This window comes from Aethalodelphis obliquidens, unplaced genomic scaffold (genome assembly GCF_003676395.1).
Source record: "Aethalodelphis obliquidens isolate GAN/ISIS:26980383/991018 unplaced genomic scaffold, ASM367639v1 scaffold92, whole genome shotgun sequence".
Taxonomy (NCBI): domain Eukaryota; kingdom Metazoa; phylum Chordata; class Mammalia; order Artiodactyla; family Delphinidae; genus Aethalodelphis; species Aethalodelphis obliquidens.
Window position 1 is genome coordinate 1,918,618 of NW_020838036.1, and position 14,288 is coordinate 1,932,905.

The 14,288-nt window shown below is 38.8% G+C and overlaps 1 protein-coding gene across 1 annotated transcript in view; it reads right to left on the reverse strand.

Moving 5' to 3' along the window:
* The window catches only part of ZDHHC15 (zDHHC palmitoyltransferase 15), a 135,010-nt gene that overhangs the window by 42,314 nt on the left and 78,408 nt on the right, over positions 1-14,288 (reverse strand). The window contains exon 10 of the mRNA XM_027095592.1: positions 808-911. Within this exon, the coding sequence (XP_026951393.1) occupies positions 808-911 (104 nt within the window). The remainder of the gene's footprint in view (positions 1-807; positions 912-14,288) is intronic.

Consider the following 14,288-nt stretch of genomic DNA (forward strand, 5'->3'; position numbering starts at 1 on the left):
GTCCTTATTCAGCTGCGTTCATCCCAGGTACAGTCTGTAATAACTACTACAAGTTCTCACTCAAAATTTCTGTCAGCTACTGTATTATTGGGACCAGTCTGCTATTAACAACATAAACAAATGTTAGAGGCACAGAAGTAAGCATGGAGACAAAGAATAGGTGGCAATGGGGTTACAGGACATGAGAACTTAACTTTTAGCTCTTCATAAAAATCTCAAGATGACTCAATAATCTGGTGGGAGAAAGGTGGAGGGCAAAGTTCTAATTCCTTATTTTTCCTTTGAGGGCTGCCTTTTAGAAAAGTATACTATGTGGATGTGTAGCCTTGCCCCTATATACTATCATTTATTTTTTCATGTACTAGACCATTCTAAAGCAGAATGGGAATGAGATTTTAAAGAAAATTTAGCCAGTGTGCATGAACCAGGGTAGAGAAAGGTGAGCTGTTACCCACTGATTGAATCAATTCAAGAAAAGCACTCCAAGTGACAACTGGCAGGATTGTTTACAAACATGCACAACACTGTTTATTATGTTTCCTGATTTATCTGACTGGTTATAAATTATAGTATCACAAAGCTGATAAGGAACCTTCCAAGCTGTCATCTAATCCTACCTAAGCCACCTACATTTGCTAAACAAATCTGGCCATACTTGCCCTTCTCCATCCAAAGGGCACTTATGAGGTTGACATGCTTATATAATCTTTCTGTACACTATTTTCTCATTACACTACATTCGTTGTGTTAACATAGTCTTTATTAGCCTGCTGAGTGGAGAAAAGACTTCCTTCTCACCCTACTTACCTCGGTTGTCATCCTCATTTTCTTCCCAGGGCTCTTCATTTGCTAGCAATGGGTTCTGCGACTCATTCATACACCTCATAGGGAAAGAGTGTCCATCACCAGGGCTGGTGGGGAAATGAAGGCAGTGAGATCCTGCAGCTGACATAGACATTTTATGAAGGTAATAACCCTATTAGAAATAGGAGTGGGGTTCTTAGAAAGACTTAAACCATTTAGCTTATTGACTAAAGCCATTCTGGAATAGGCTCTTACAATAGCATCATTTAGTTGCCCTATTGCTCTCAATTTCTATATCTGTTTGTTTGTCTGCATCAGTCTTGACTCTTTTAGTTTTTAAGCAACTCTTTAATTGCTTCCCACAATGGCCAGTATGGCAAAGTGCACATAAAGCAAACTTCATAAATATAATTTAATGATGAGGATTCCAATTTATATCCCATTATACTATTGATTTGGTTCTAAATTTTAAAGAAAAATGAGCAGATTCAGAATCACTGAGAGAAGAAGAAGAACTACAATCCTGCAGCCTGTAGAACAAAAACCACATTCACAGAAAGATAGACAAGATGAAAAGACAGAGGGCTATGTACCAGATGAAGGAAAAAGAAAAAACCCTAGAAAAACAACTAAATGAAGTGGAGATAGGCAACCTTCCAGAAAAATGATTCAGAATAATGATAGTGAAGATGATCCAGGACCTCAGAAAAAGAATGGAGGCAAAGATCAAGAAGATGCAAGAAATGTTTAACAAAGATCTAGAAGAATTAAAGAATAAACAAACAGAGATGAACAATACAATAACTGAAATGAAAACTACACTGGAAGGAATCAATAGCAGAATAACTGAGGCAGAAGAACGGATAAAGGACCTGGAAGACAGAATGGTGGAATTCACTGCTGAGGAAGAGAATAAAGAAAAAAGAATGAAAAGAAATGAAGACAGCCTAAGAAACCTCGGGGACAACACCAAACACAACAACATTTGCATTATAGGGGCCCCAGAAGGAGAAGAGAGAGTGAAAGGAACAGAGAAAATATTTGAAGAGATTATACTTAAAAACATCCCTAACTTGGGAAAGGAAATAGCCACCCAAGTCCAGGAAGTCCAGAGTCCCATATAGGATAAACCCAAGGAGAAACATGCCGAGACACATAGTAATCAAATTGGCAAAAATTAAAGACAAAGAAAAATTATGGAAAGTAGCAAGGGAAAAATGACAAATAACATACAAGGGAACTCTCATAAGGTTAACAGCTGATTTCTCAGCAGAAATTCTACAAGCCAGAAGGGAGTGGCATGATATACTTAAAGTGATGAATGGGAAGAACCTACAACTAAGATTACTCTACCCAGCAAGGATCTCATTCACATTCGATGGAGAAATCAAAAGCTTTACAGAGAAGCATAAGCTGAGAGAATTCAGCACCACAAAACCAGCTCTACAACAAATGCTAAAGGAACTTCTCTAAGTGGGAAACACAAGAGAAGAAAAGGACCTACAAAAACAAACCCAAAACAATTAAGAAAATGGTCACAGGAACATACATATCGATAATTACCTTAAACGTGAATGGATTAAATGCTCCAACAAAAAGACACAGGCTCGATGAATGGATACAAAAACAAGAACCATATATATGCTGTCTACAAGAGACCCACTTCAGACCTAGGGTCACATACAGATTGAAAGTGAGGAGATGGAAAAAGATATTCCATGAAAATGGAAATCAAAAGAAAGCTGGAGTAGCTATACTCATATCAGATAAAACAGACTTTAAAATAAAAAATGTTACAAGAGACAAGGAAGGACACTATATAATGATCAAGTGATCAATCCAAGAAGAAGATATAACAATTATAAATATACATGCACCCAACATAGGAGCACCTCAATACATAAGGCAACTGCTAACAGCTATAAAAGAGGAAATCAACAGTAACACAATAATAGTGGGGGACTTTAACACCTCACTTACACCAATGGACAGATCATCCAAAATGAAAATAAATAAGGAAACAGAAGCTTTAAATGACACAATAGATCAGATAGATTTATTTGATATTTATAGGGCATTCCATCCAAAAAGCAGATTCCATCCAAAAGCAGATTACACTTTCTTCTCAAGTGTGCATGGAACATTCTCCAGATAGATCACATCTTGGGTCACAAATCAAGCCTCAGTAAATTTAAGAAAATTGAAATCATATCAAGCATCTTTTCTCACCACAACGCTATGACATTAGAAATGAATTACAGGGAAAAAAAAACGTAAAAAACACAAACACATGGATGCTAAACAATATGTTACTAAATAACCAAGAGATCACTGAAAAAATCAAAGAGGAAATCAAAAAATACCTACAGATACAGATACACCAGAAATATATCTACACGTGGAACAAATCCTACAGAACACCTACTGAACGCTGGCAGAAGGCCTCAGACCTCCCAAAAGGCAAGAAACCCCCCACGTATCTGGGTAGGGCAAAAGAAAAAAGAATAAACAGAGACAAAAGGATAGGGACGGGACCTGCACCAGTGGGAGGGAGCTGTGAAGGAGGAGAGGTTTCCACACACTAGGAAGCCCCTTCACGGGCGGAGACTGCAGGTGGTGGAAGGGGAAAGCTTCAGAGCCGTGGAGGAGAGCACAGCAACAGGGTTGTGGGGGGCAAAGCAGAGAGATTCCTGCACAGAGGATCGGTGCAGACAGGCACTCACCAGCCCGAGAGGCTTGTCTGCTCCCCTGCCGGGGTGGGCGGGGCTGAGAGCTGAGGCTCAGGCTTCGGTCGGAGCGCAGGGAGAGGACTGGGGTTGGCGGCATGAACACAGCCTGAAGAGGGCTAGTGCGCCATGGCTAGACGGGAGGGAGTCCGGAGAAAAGTCTGGACCTGCTGAAGAGGCAAGAGACTTTTTCTTCCCCCTTTGTTTCCTGGTGCGTGAGGAGAGGGGATTAAGAATGCTGCTTTAAGGAGCTCCAGAGACGGGTGTGAGCTGTGGCTAAAAGCGCAGACCCCAGAGACAGACATGAGACGCTAAGGCTGCTGCTGCCGCCAAGAAGAAGCCTGTGTGCGAGCACAGGTTACTATCCACACCCCCTTTTCGGGGAGCCTGTGCAGCCCGCCACTGCCAGGGTCCCAGGATCCAGGAACAACTTCCCCGGGAGAACGCACGGCGCACCTCAGGCTGGTGCAATGTCATGTTGGCCTCTGCCGCCGCAGGCCCGCCCTGCATCTTTACCCCTCCCTACCCCCGGCCTGAGTGAGCCAGAGCCCCCGACTCAGCGGCTCCTTTAACCCCGTCCTCTCTGAGTGAAGAAGAGACGCCCTCCGGTGACCTACACGCAGAGGCGGGGCCAAATCCAAAGCTGAGCCCCTGGGAGCTGTGAGAACAAAGAAGAGAAAGGGAAGTCTCTCCCAGCAGCCTCAGAAGCAGCGGAGTAAATCTCCACAATCAACTTGAGGTACCCTGCATCTGTGGAATACATGAATAGACAAGGAATCATCCCAAACTGAGGAGGTGGACTTTGAGAGCAAGATTTATAATTTTTCCCCTTTTCCTCTTTTTGTGAGTGTGTATGTGTATGCTTCTGTGTGAGATTTTGTCTGTATAGCTTTGCTTCCACCATTTCTCCGAGGGTTCTATCCATCCGTTTTATTTTTTCTCTTAATAATTATTTTTTATTTTAATAACTTTATTATATTTTATCTTACTTTATTTTACTTTATCTTCTTTATTTCTTTTTTTTCCTTCCTTCCCTCCATATTTCCTTCCTCCCTCTCTCCCTCCCTCCCTCCCTGCCTCTTTTCTTTCTTTCTTTCTTTTCTTTCTTTCTTTCTTTATTTCCTTCTTTCTTTCTTTCTTTCTACTTCTACTAATTCTTTCTTTCTACTTTTTCTCCCTTTTATTCTGAGCCGTGTGGATGAAAGGCTCTTGGTGCTGCAGCCAGGAGTCAGTGCTATGCCTCTGAGGTGGGAGAGCCAACTTCAGGACACTGGTCCACAAGAGACCTCCCAGCTCCACGTAATATCAAATGGCGAAAACCTCCCAGAGCTCTCCATCTCAACACCAGCACCCAGCTTCACTCAACGACCAGCAAGCTACAGTGCTGGACACCCTATGCCAAACAACTAGCAAGAGAGGAACACAACCCCACCCATTAGCAGAGAGGCTGCCTAAAATCATAATAAGTCCACAGACACCCCAAACACACCACCAGATGTGGACCTGCCGACCAGAAAGACAAGATCCAGCCTCATCCACCAGAACACAGGCACTAGTCCTCTCCACCAGGAAGCCTACACAACCCACTGAAGCAACATTAGCCACTGGGGACAGACACCAAAAACAACGGGAACTACGAACTAACAGCCTGAAAAAAGGAGACCCCAAACACAGTAAGATAATCAAAATGAGAAGACAGAGAAACACACAGCAGATGAAGGAGCAAGATAAAAACCCATCAGACCTAACAAATGAAGAGGAAATAGGCAGTCTACCTGAAAAAGAATTCAGAATAATGATAGTAAAGATGATCCAAAATCTTGGAAATAGAATAGACACAATGCAAGAAACATTTAACAAGTACCTAGAAGAATTAAAGATGAAAGAAACAACGATGAATAACACAATAAATGAAATTAAAAACACTCTAGAAGGGATTAATAGCAGAATAACTGAGGCAGAAGAACGGATAAGTGACCTGGAAGATAAAATAGTGGAAATAACTACTGCAGAGCGAATAAAGAAAAAAGAATGAAAAGAACTGAGGACAGTCTCAGAGACCTCTGGGACAACATTAAACGCACCAACATTTGAATTATAGGGGTTCCAGAAGAAGAAGAGATAAAGAAAGGGACTGAGAAAATATTTGAAGAGATTATAGTTGAAAACTTCCCTAATATGGGAAAGGAAATAGTTAATCAAATCCAGGAAGCACAGAGAGTCCCATACAGGATAAATCCAAGGAGAAATATGCCGAGACACATATTAATCAAACTGTCAAAAATTAAATAAAAAGAAAATATATTAAAAGCAGCAAGGGAAAAACAACAAATAACACACAAGGGAATTCCCAGATGGCTAACAGCTGATCTTTCAGCAGAAACTCTGCAAGTCAGAAGGGACTGGCAGGACATATTTAAAGTGATGAAGGAGAAAAACCTGCAACCAAGATTACTCCACCCAGAAAATATCTCATTCAGATTTAATGGAGAAATTAAAACCTTTACAGACAAGCAAAAGCTGAGAGAGTTCAGCACCACCAAACCAGCTCTACAACACCTGCTAAAGGAACTTCCCAGGCAAGAAACACAAGAGAAGGTAAAGACCTACAATAACGAACTCAAAACAATTAAGAAAATGGGAATAGGAACATACATATCGATAATTACCTTAAATGTAAATGGATTAAATGCTCCCACCAAAAGACACAGATTGGCTGAATGGATACAAAAACAAGACCCATAAATTTGCTGTCTACAAGAGACCCACTTCAGACCTAGAGACACATACAGACTGAAAGTAAGGGGATAGAAAAAGATATTTCATTCAAATGGAAACCAAAAGAAAGCTGGAGTAGCAATTCCCATATCAGAGAAAATAGACTTTAAAATAAAGACTATTAGAAGAGACAAAGAAGGACACTACATAATGATCAAGGGATCGATCCAAGAAGAAGATATAACAATTGTAAATATTTATGCATCCAACATAGGAGCACCTCAATACATAAGGCAAATACTAACAGCCATAAAAGGGGAAATTGACTGTAACACATTTATAGTAGGGGACTTTAACACCCCACTTTCACCCATGGACAGATCATCCAAAATGAAAATAAATAAGGAAACACAAGCTTTAAATGATACATTAAACAAGATGGACTTAATTGATATCTATAGGACATTCCATCCAAAAAAACAACAGAATACACATTTTTCTCAAGTGCTCATGGAACATTCTCCAGGATAGATCATATCTTGGGTCACAAATCAAGCCTAGGTAAATTTAAGAAACTTGAAATTGTATCAAGTATCTTTTCCGACCACAACGCTATGAGACTAGATATCAATTACAGGAAAAGATCTGTAAAAAATACAAACACATGGAGGCTAAACAATACACTACTTAATAATGAAGTGATCACTGAAAAAATCAAAAGGAAATAAAAAAATACCTAGAAACAAATGACAATGGAGACACAACAACCCAAAACCTATGGGATGCAGCAAAAGCAGTTTTAAGAGGGAAGTTTATAGCAATACAAGCCCACCTTAAGAAACAGAAAACATCTCGAATAAACAACCTAACCTTGCACCTAAAGCAATTAGAGAAAGAAGAACAAAAAAACCCCAAAGTTAGCAGAAGGAAAGAAATCATAAAAATCAGATCAGAAATAAATGAAAAGGAAATGAAAGAAACGATAGCAAAGATCAATAAAAGTAAAAGCTGGTTCTTTGAGATGATAAACAAAATTGATCAACCATTAGCCAGACTCATCAAGAAAAAGAGGGAGAGGACTCAAATCAATAAAATTAGAAATGAAAAAGGAAAAGTTAAAACAGACACCACAGAAATACAAAGCATCCTACGAGACTACTACAAGCAACTTTATGCCAATAAGATGGACAACCTGGAAGAAATGGACAAATTATTTGAAAGGTATAACCTTCCAAGACTGAACCAGGAAGAAACAGAAAATATGAACAGACACATCACAAGTAATGAAATTGAAACTGTGATTAAAAATTTTCCAACAAACAAAAGTCCAGGACCAGATGGCTTCAGAGGAGAACTCTATCAAACATTGAAAGAAGAGCTAACACCCATCCTTCTCAAACTCTTCCAAAATATTGCAGAGGAAGGAACACTCCCAAACTCATTTTATGAGGCCAGCATCACCCTGATACCAAAACCAGACAAAGACACTACAAAAAAAAAGAGAAAATTACAGACCAATATCACTGACAAATATACATGCAAAAATCCTCAACAAAATACTAGCAAACAGAATCCAACAACACATTAAAAGGATCATACACCATGATCAAGTGGGATTTATTCCAGGGTTGCAAGGATTCTTCAATATACGCAAATCAATCACCGTGATACGCCATATTAACAAACTGAAGAATAAAAACATATGATCATCTCAATAGTTGCAGAAAAAGCTTTTTACAAAATTCAACATCAATTTATGACAAAAACTCTCCAGAAAGTGGGCACAGAAGGAACCTACCTCAACATAATATAGGCCATATACGACAAACCCACAGAAACATCATTCTCAATGGTGAAAAACTGAAAGCATTTCCTCTAAGATCAGGAACAAGACAAGGATGTCCACTCTCACCACTATTACTCAACAAGCTTTGGAAGTCCTAGTCATGGCAATTAGAGAAGAAAAAGAAATAAAAGGAATACAAATTGGAAAAGAAGATGTAAAACTGTCACTGTTTGCTGATGACGTGATACTTTACATAGAGAATCCTAAAAATGCCACCAGAAAACTACTAGAGTTAATCAATGAATTTGGTAAAGTTGCAAGAAACAAAATTAATGCACAGAGATCTCCTGCATTCCTATACACTAATGATGAAAAATCTGAAAGAGAAATTATGGAAACACTGCCATTTACCATTGCAACATAAAGAATAAAATACCTAGGAATAAATCTACCTAGGGAGACAAAAGACGTGTATGCAGAAAGCTATAAGACACTGATGAAAGAAATTAAAGATGATACCAACAGATGGAGAGATATACCATGTTCTTGGATTGGAAGAATCTATATTGTGAAAATGGTTCTACTACCCAAAGCAATCTACAGATTCAATGCAATCACTATCAAATTACCAATGGCATTTTTTTTTTTTTCTGTACGCGGGCCTCTCACTGTTGTGGCCTCTCCCGTTGCGGAGCACAGGCTCCGGACATGCAGGCCCAGTGGCCACGGCTCACGGGCCCAGCCGCTCCGCGGCACGTGGGATCCTCCCGGACCGGGGCACGAACCCGCGTCCCCTGCATTGGCAGGTGGACTCTCAACCACTGCGCCACCAGGGAAGCCCTCCAATGGCATTTTTTACAGAACTAAAACAAATCATCTTAAAATTTGTATGGACACACAAAAAACCCCAAATAGCCAAAGCAGTCTTGAGGGAAAAAAATGGAGCTGGAGGAATCAGACTCCCTCCCTGCAGACTATACTACAAAGCTACAGTAATCAAGACAATATGGTACTGGCACGAATACAGAAACACAGATCAATGGAACAAGATAGAAAGCCCAGAGATAAACCCACGCACCTATGGTCAACTCATCTATGACAAAGGAGGCAAAGGTAAAAATGGACAAAGATGTTCTCTTCAATAAGTGGTGCTGGGAAAACTGGACAGCTACATGTAAAAGAAAGAAATTAGAACACTCCCTAACACCATACAGAAAAATAAACTCAAAATGGATTCGAGACCTAAATGTAAGACCGGACACTATAAAACTCTTAGAGGAAAACATAGGAAAAACACTCTAAGACATAAATCACAGCAAGATCTTTTTTGACCCACCTCCTAGAGTAAAGGAAATTAAAACAAAAATAAACAAATGGGACCTAATGAAACTTCAAAGCTTTTGCACAGCAAGGGAAACCATAAACAAGATGAAAAGACATCCCTCAGAATGGGAGAAAATATTTGCAAACGAGTCAATGGACAAAGGATTAATCTCCAAAATATATAAACAGCTCATGCAGCTCAATATTAAAGAAACAAGCAACCCAATCAAAAAAAGGGCAGAAGACCTAAATAGACATTTCTCCAGAGAAGATATACAGATGGCCAAGAAGCACATGAAAAGCTGCTCAACATCACTAATTATTAGAGAAATGCAAATCAAAAGTACAATGAGGTATCACCTCACACCATTTAGAATGGGCATCATCAGAAAATCTACAAACAACAAATGCTGGAGAGGGTGTGGCTAATAGGGGACCCTCTTGCACTGTTGTTGGGAATGTAAATTGATACAGCCACGATGGAGAACAGTATGGAGGTTCCTTAAAAAACTAAAAATAGAATTACCATGTGATCCAGCAATCCCACTACTGGGCATATACCCAGAGAAAACCATAATTCAAAAAGACACATGCACCCCAGTGTTCATTGCAGCACTATTTACAATAGCCAGGTCATGGAAGCAAGCTAAATGCCTATCGACAGGCGAATGGATAAAGAAGATGTGGTACATATATACAATGGAGTATTAATCAGCCATAAAAAGGAACGAATTGAGTCATTTGTTGAGACGTGGATGGATCTATAGACTGTCATACAGAGTGAAGTAAGTCAGAAAGAGAAAAACAAATGTCGCATATTAACACATGTATGTGGAACCTAGAACAATGGTGCAGATGAACTGGTTTTCAGGGCAGAAGTTGAGACACAGATGTAGAGAACAAATGTATGGACACCAAGGGGCGAAATCTGCGGTGGGGTGGGGATGATGGTGTGCTGGCGATTGGGATTGACATGTATACACTGATGTGTATAAAATTGATGACTAGGGCTTCCCTGGTGGCGCAGTGGTTGAGAGTCCACCTGCTGATGCAGGGGACACGGGTTCATGCCCTGGTCTGGCAAGATCCCACATGTGGCGGAGCAGGTGGGCCCGTGAGCCATGGCCACTGAGCCTGCACGTCTGGAGCCTGTGTTCCGCAACGGGAGAGGCCACAACAGTGAGAGGTCCGCGTCCCGGAAAAAAAAAAAATTGATGACTAATAAGAACGTGCAGTATAAAAAAACAAACAAAAAACAACTAATACTAAATTTTCTTTGGGTTATTTGTATGGAAATATGTTAATATAGATGTTTCAGACATTACATGAAATTTCTAAAAATCTTATATGTTCTGGTATAATAAGTCATAATTCTAGTTATTACTTTAAAATGTATATCTCAGAAATAACTAAATTTCCTTGTCAATTGCATTATTATGAACTTTCATCAAATCTTTAACCATGGTCATTTTTAAGTCTTTTGTCATTTACAGACAGTTCTGGGTGTACTCTGATGCTTTTGCAAAAATGTTCCTATAAAAGGGTTTCATCTTCAAGGAATTCATGGAAAACACTCTGACAAGTACAGGTTTCTGGTAACTGACTATACTGCTGAACTGAATGAATAAGCATTTTGAGAACTCCAATGGAAAACTGATAAATTCATAAAAATGCTAACGAAAGATCAAGATGAAAAAAAAAATTAATTACATGGGACTGAGTGTACTGATGAGGATGATTATAATTTTTGTGACTTTCTGTTTGAATAAAAAAAGAATCATTGAATTCTCTGGAGATAAGGTGCTGTGAATTGGTGATAGATAATAATAATGGCTGAATGCCCTGTTATTTGGCTTGTATGGCAGAAACGTTATTAAAAGCTGGGAGAAAGAGCCAAAGTGAGGCATTTCTAAGAGTGCAGATCCTTGGGGCAATTATCCTACCCCAGAATTGACAGTTCTCTACAGAGGATGTAACTATATTGATTATAAATGAGTGGGCTTTGATTTTTGCTCTTGTTCTTTATTCCAAAGAAGACTCATTTTAGACCTCCCTTTGGTGTAGTGATATTGTGTGTTTGTGTATGTATGTGTGTGAGTGGGGTGCAAATAATTGCTGGTATTAGTTATTAATCAACATTACCCACTGACACAGATTTGTCTTGTGATTTATAGCCAGGGCATAGGATATACCACAGCTTTTAAATAAATGAGCCTGTAAACACTAACTGGTACAGAGGAACTACTAGGGCAATTAATGAAGAGGAGAAAATCTTTCTTAATTACCACCTTACTCCAGCAAAGTTTCCTCAAATAAGTGAACAAATGGCTGTATCCCTGTCTGAAGAATGGATCTAAAGGGGATTGCAAGAAGCCTATAAATAAGCTTTGCTCTAGAGCTAGTTTAGTTGATAGTAGTTTTAATCTGGTTCATGAAGTCACTCAGAGGACACAAACTCATCTCTCCTTCATTGCTTTCTCTTCATTCCTGTTGCAATTATAAGAATTACCTAGAATCTCTAAATCAATCTTTGTTTGTTCTTGCTTTTTGTTCTTGTTTAAATTTAAAACTTTAACTTTTCCCTCCATGAAAGTAATATAAACATTTAATCCCAAAATATGAAAAGTGGAGACAAAAAAAATAATTTCTAAGACTGTTGCCCATACCACTTAGAGCATTTTGGGGGTATATTTCCCCTCTGTTGTTTTTCTTCTCCATATATTTGTTTTTTTCTTTTATAAATTATTTTATTTTTAATTGTTGTATAGTTGATGTACAATATTATATAAGTTACAGATGTACAATATAGTGATATACAATTTTTTTTGTCAATCCCAAACTCCCTATCTCCCCGCCCCCCACTTTGCTCCTGGTAACCATAAGTTTGTTCTCTGAGTCTGTGAGTCTGTTTCTGTTTTGTAAATAAGTTCATCTGTATCATTATTTTTAGATTCCACATAATTGATATCATACGATATTTCTCTTTCTCTGTCTGACTTACTTTACCTAGTATGACAATCTCTAAGTCCATCTATGTGGCTGCAAATGGCATTATTTCATTCTTTTTAATGGCTGAGTAATATTCCATTGTGTATATGTACCACAACTGCTTTATCCATTCATCTGTCTATAGACATTTAGGTTGCTTCCATGTCTCGGTGCTGCAGTGAATATTGGGGTGCATGTATCCTTTCAGTCTATGTTTTTCTCTGGATATATGCCCAGGAGTGGGATTGCAGGATCATATGGCAGCTCTATTCTTAGTTTCTTAAGGAAACTCCATTACCCTGATACTAAAACCAGATAAAGATACCACAAAAAAGAAAATTACAGGCCAATATCACTGATGAACATAGATGCAAAAATCCTCAACAAAACACTTACAATCTGAATCCAACAATACATTAAAAGGATCATACAGCATAATCAAGTGGGATTTATCTCAGGGATGTAAGGATTCTTCAATATCCACAAATCAATCAGTGTGATACACCACATCAACAAATTGAAGACTAAAAACCATATGATCATCTCAATAGGTGCAGAAAAAGCTTTTGACAAAATTCAACACCTATTTATGATAAAATCTCTCCAGAAAGTGGGCATAGAAGGAAGATACCTCAACATAGTAAAGCCCATATATGACAAACCTACAGCTAACATCCTACTCAACGGTGAAAAGCTAAAAGCATTTCCTCCAAGATCAGGAACAAGACAAGGATGTCCACTCTCACCACTTTTATTCAACATACTTTTGGAAGTACTAGCTATAGTAATAAGAGAAGGAAAATAAATAAAAGGAATCCAAATTGGTAAAGAAGAAGTTAAACTATCACTGTTTGCAGATGACATGATACTATACATAAAAAATACTAAAGATAGCACCAGAAAACTACTAGAACTAATCAATGAATTTGGTAAAGTTGCAGGATACAAAATTAATACACAGAAATCTGTTGCTTTTCTATAAACTAACAATGAAAGATCATAAAGAGAAATTCAAGAAACAATCCCATTTACTATCACACCAAAAAGGATAAAATACCTAGGAATAAACCTAAGGAGGCAAAAGACCTGTACTCTGAAAACTATAAGACGCTGCTGAACGAAATCGAAGAATGACACAAACAGATGGAAAGATATACTATATTCTTGGATTGGAAGAATCAATATTGTCAAAATGACTATACTACCCAAGGCAATCTACAGATTTGATGCAATCCCCATAAAATTACCAATGGCATTTTTCACAGAACTAGAACAAAAAATCTTAAAATTTGTATGGAGACACAAAAGACCCTGAATAGCCAAAGCAATCTTGAGAAAGAAAAACAGAGCTGGAGGAATCAGGCTCCTGGGTTTCAGACTATACTACAAAGCTATAGCCATCAAAACAGTATGGTATCAGCACAGAAATAGAAATATAGATCAATGGAACAGGATAAAAGGTCCATATATTTGTATATATCAAAAAACATAAGAATCTCCATGTCCAGTGTTCCAGTAATTCCATTTCTGGGAGTTATTCTAAAGCTAGAGATAAACTAGGCACAAAAATGTTCATTGTGGCATTATTTCCAGGCAATAATTCGGAAACAAACTAAACAAACTAAACTATGGGAATATATATTTCCCCACTGGCTGGAATATGATACAGTTAAAAGTAATGGTTATAAAGACTATGTCACAGGGCTTCCCTGGTAGTGCAGTGGTTGGGAATCTGCCTGCCAATGCAGGGGACACGGGCTCAATCCCTGGTCTGGGAGTATCCCACATGCCACAGAGCAGCTAGGCCTGTGTGCCACAACTACTGAGCCTGACCTCTAGAACCCATGAGCCACAACTACTGAGCCCACATGCACAACTACTGAAGCCCATGTGCCTGGAGCCCATGCTCCACAACAAAAGAAGCCACCACAATGAAGAGTAGC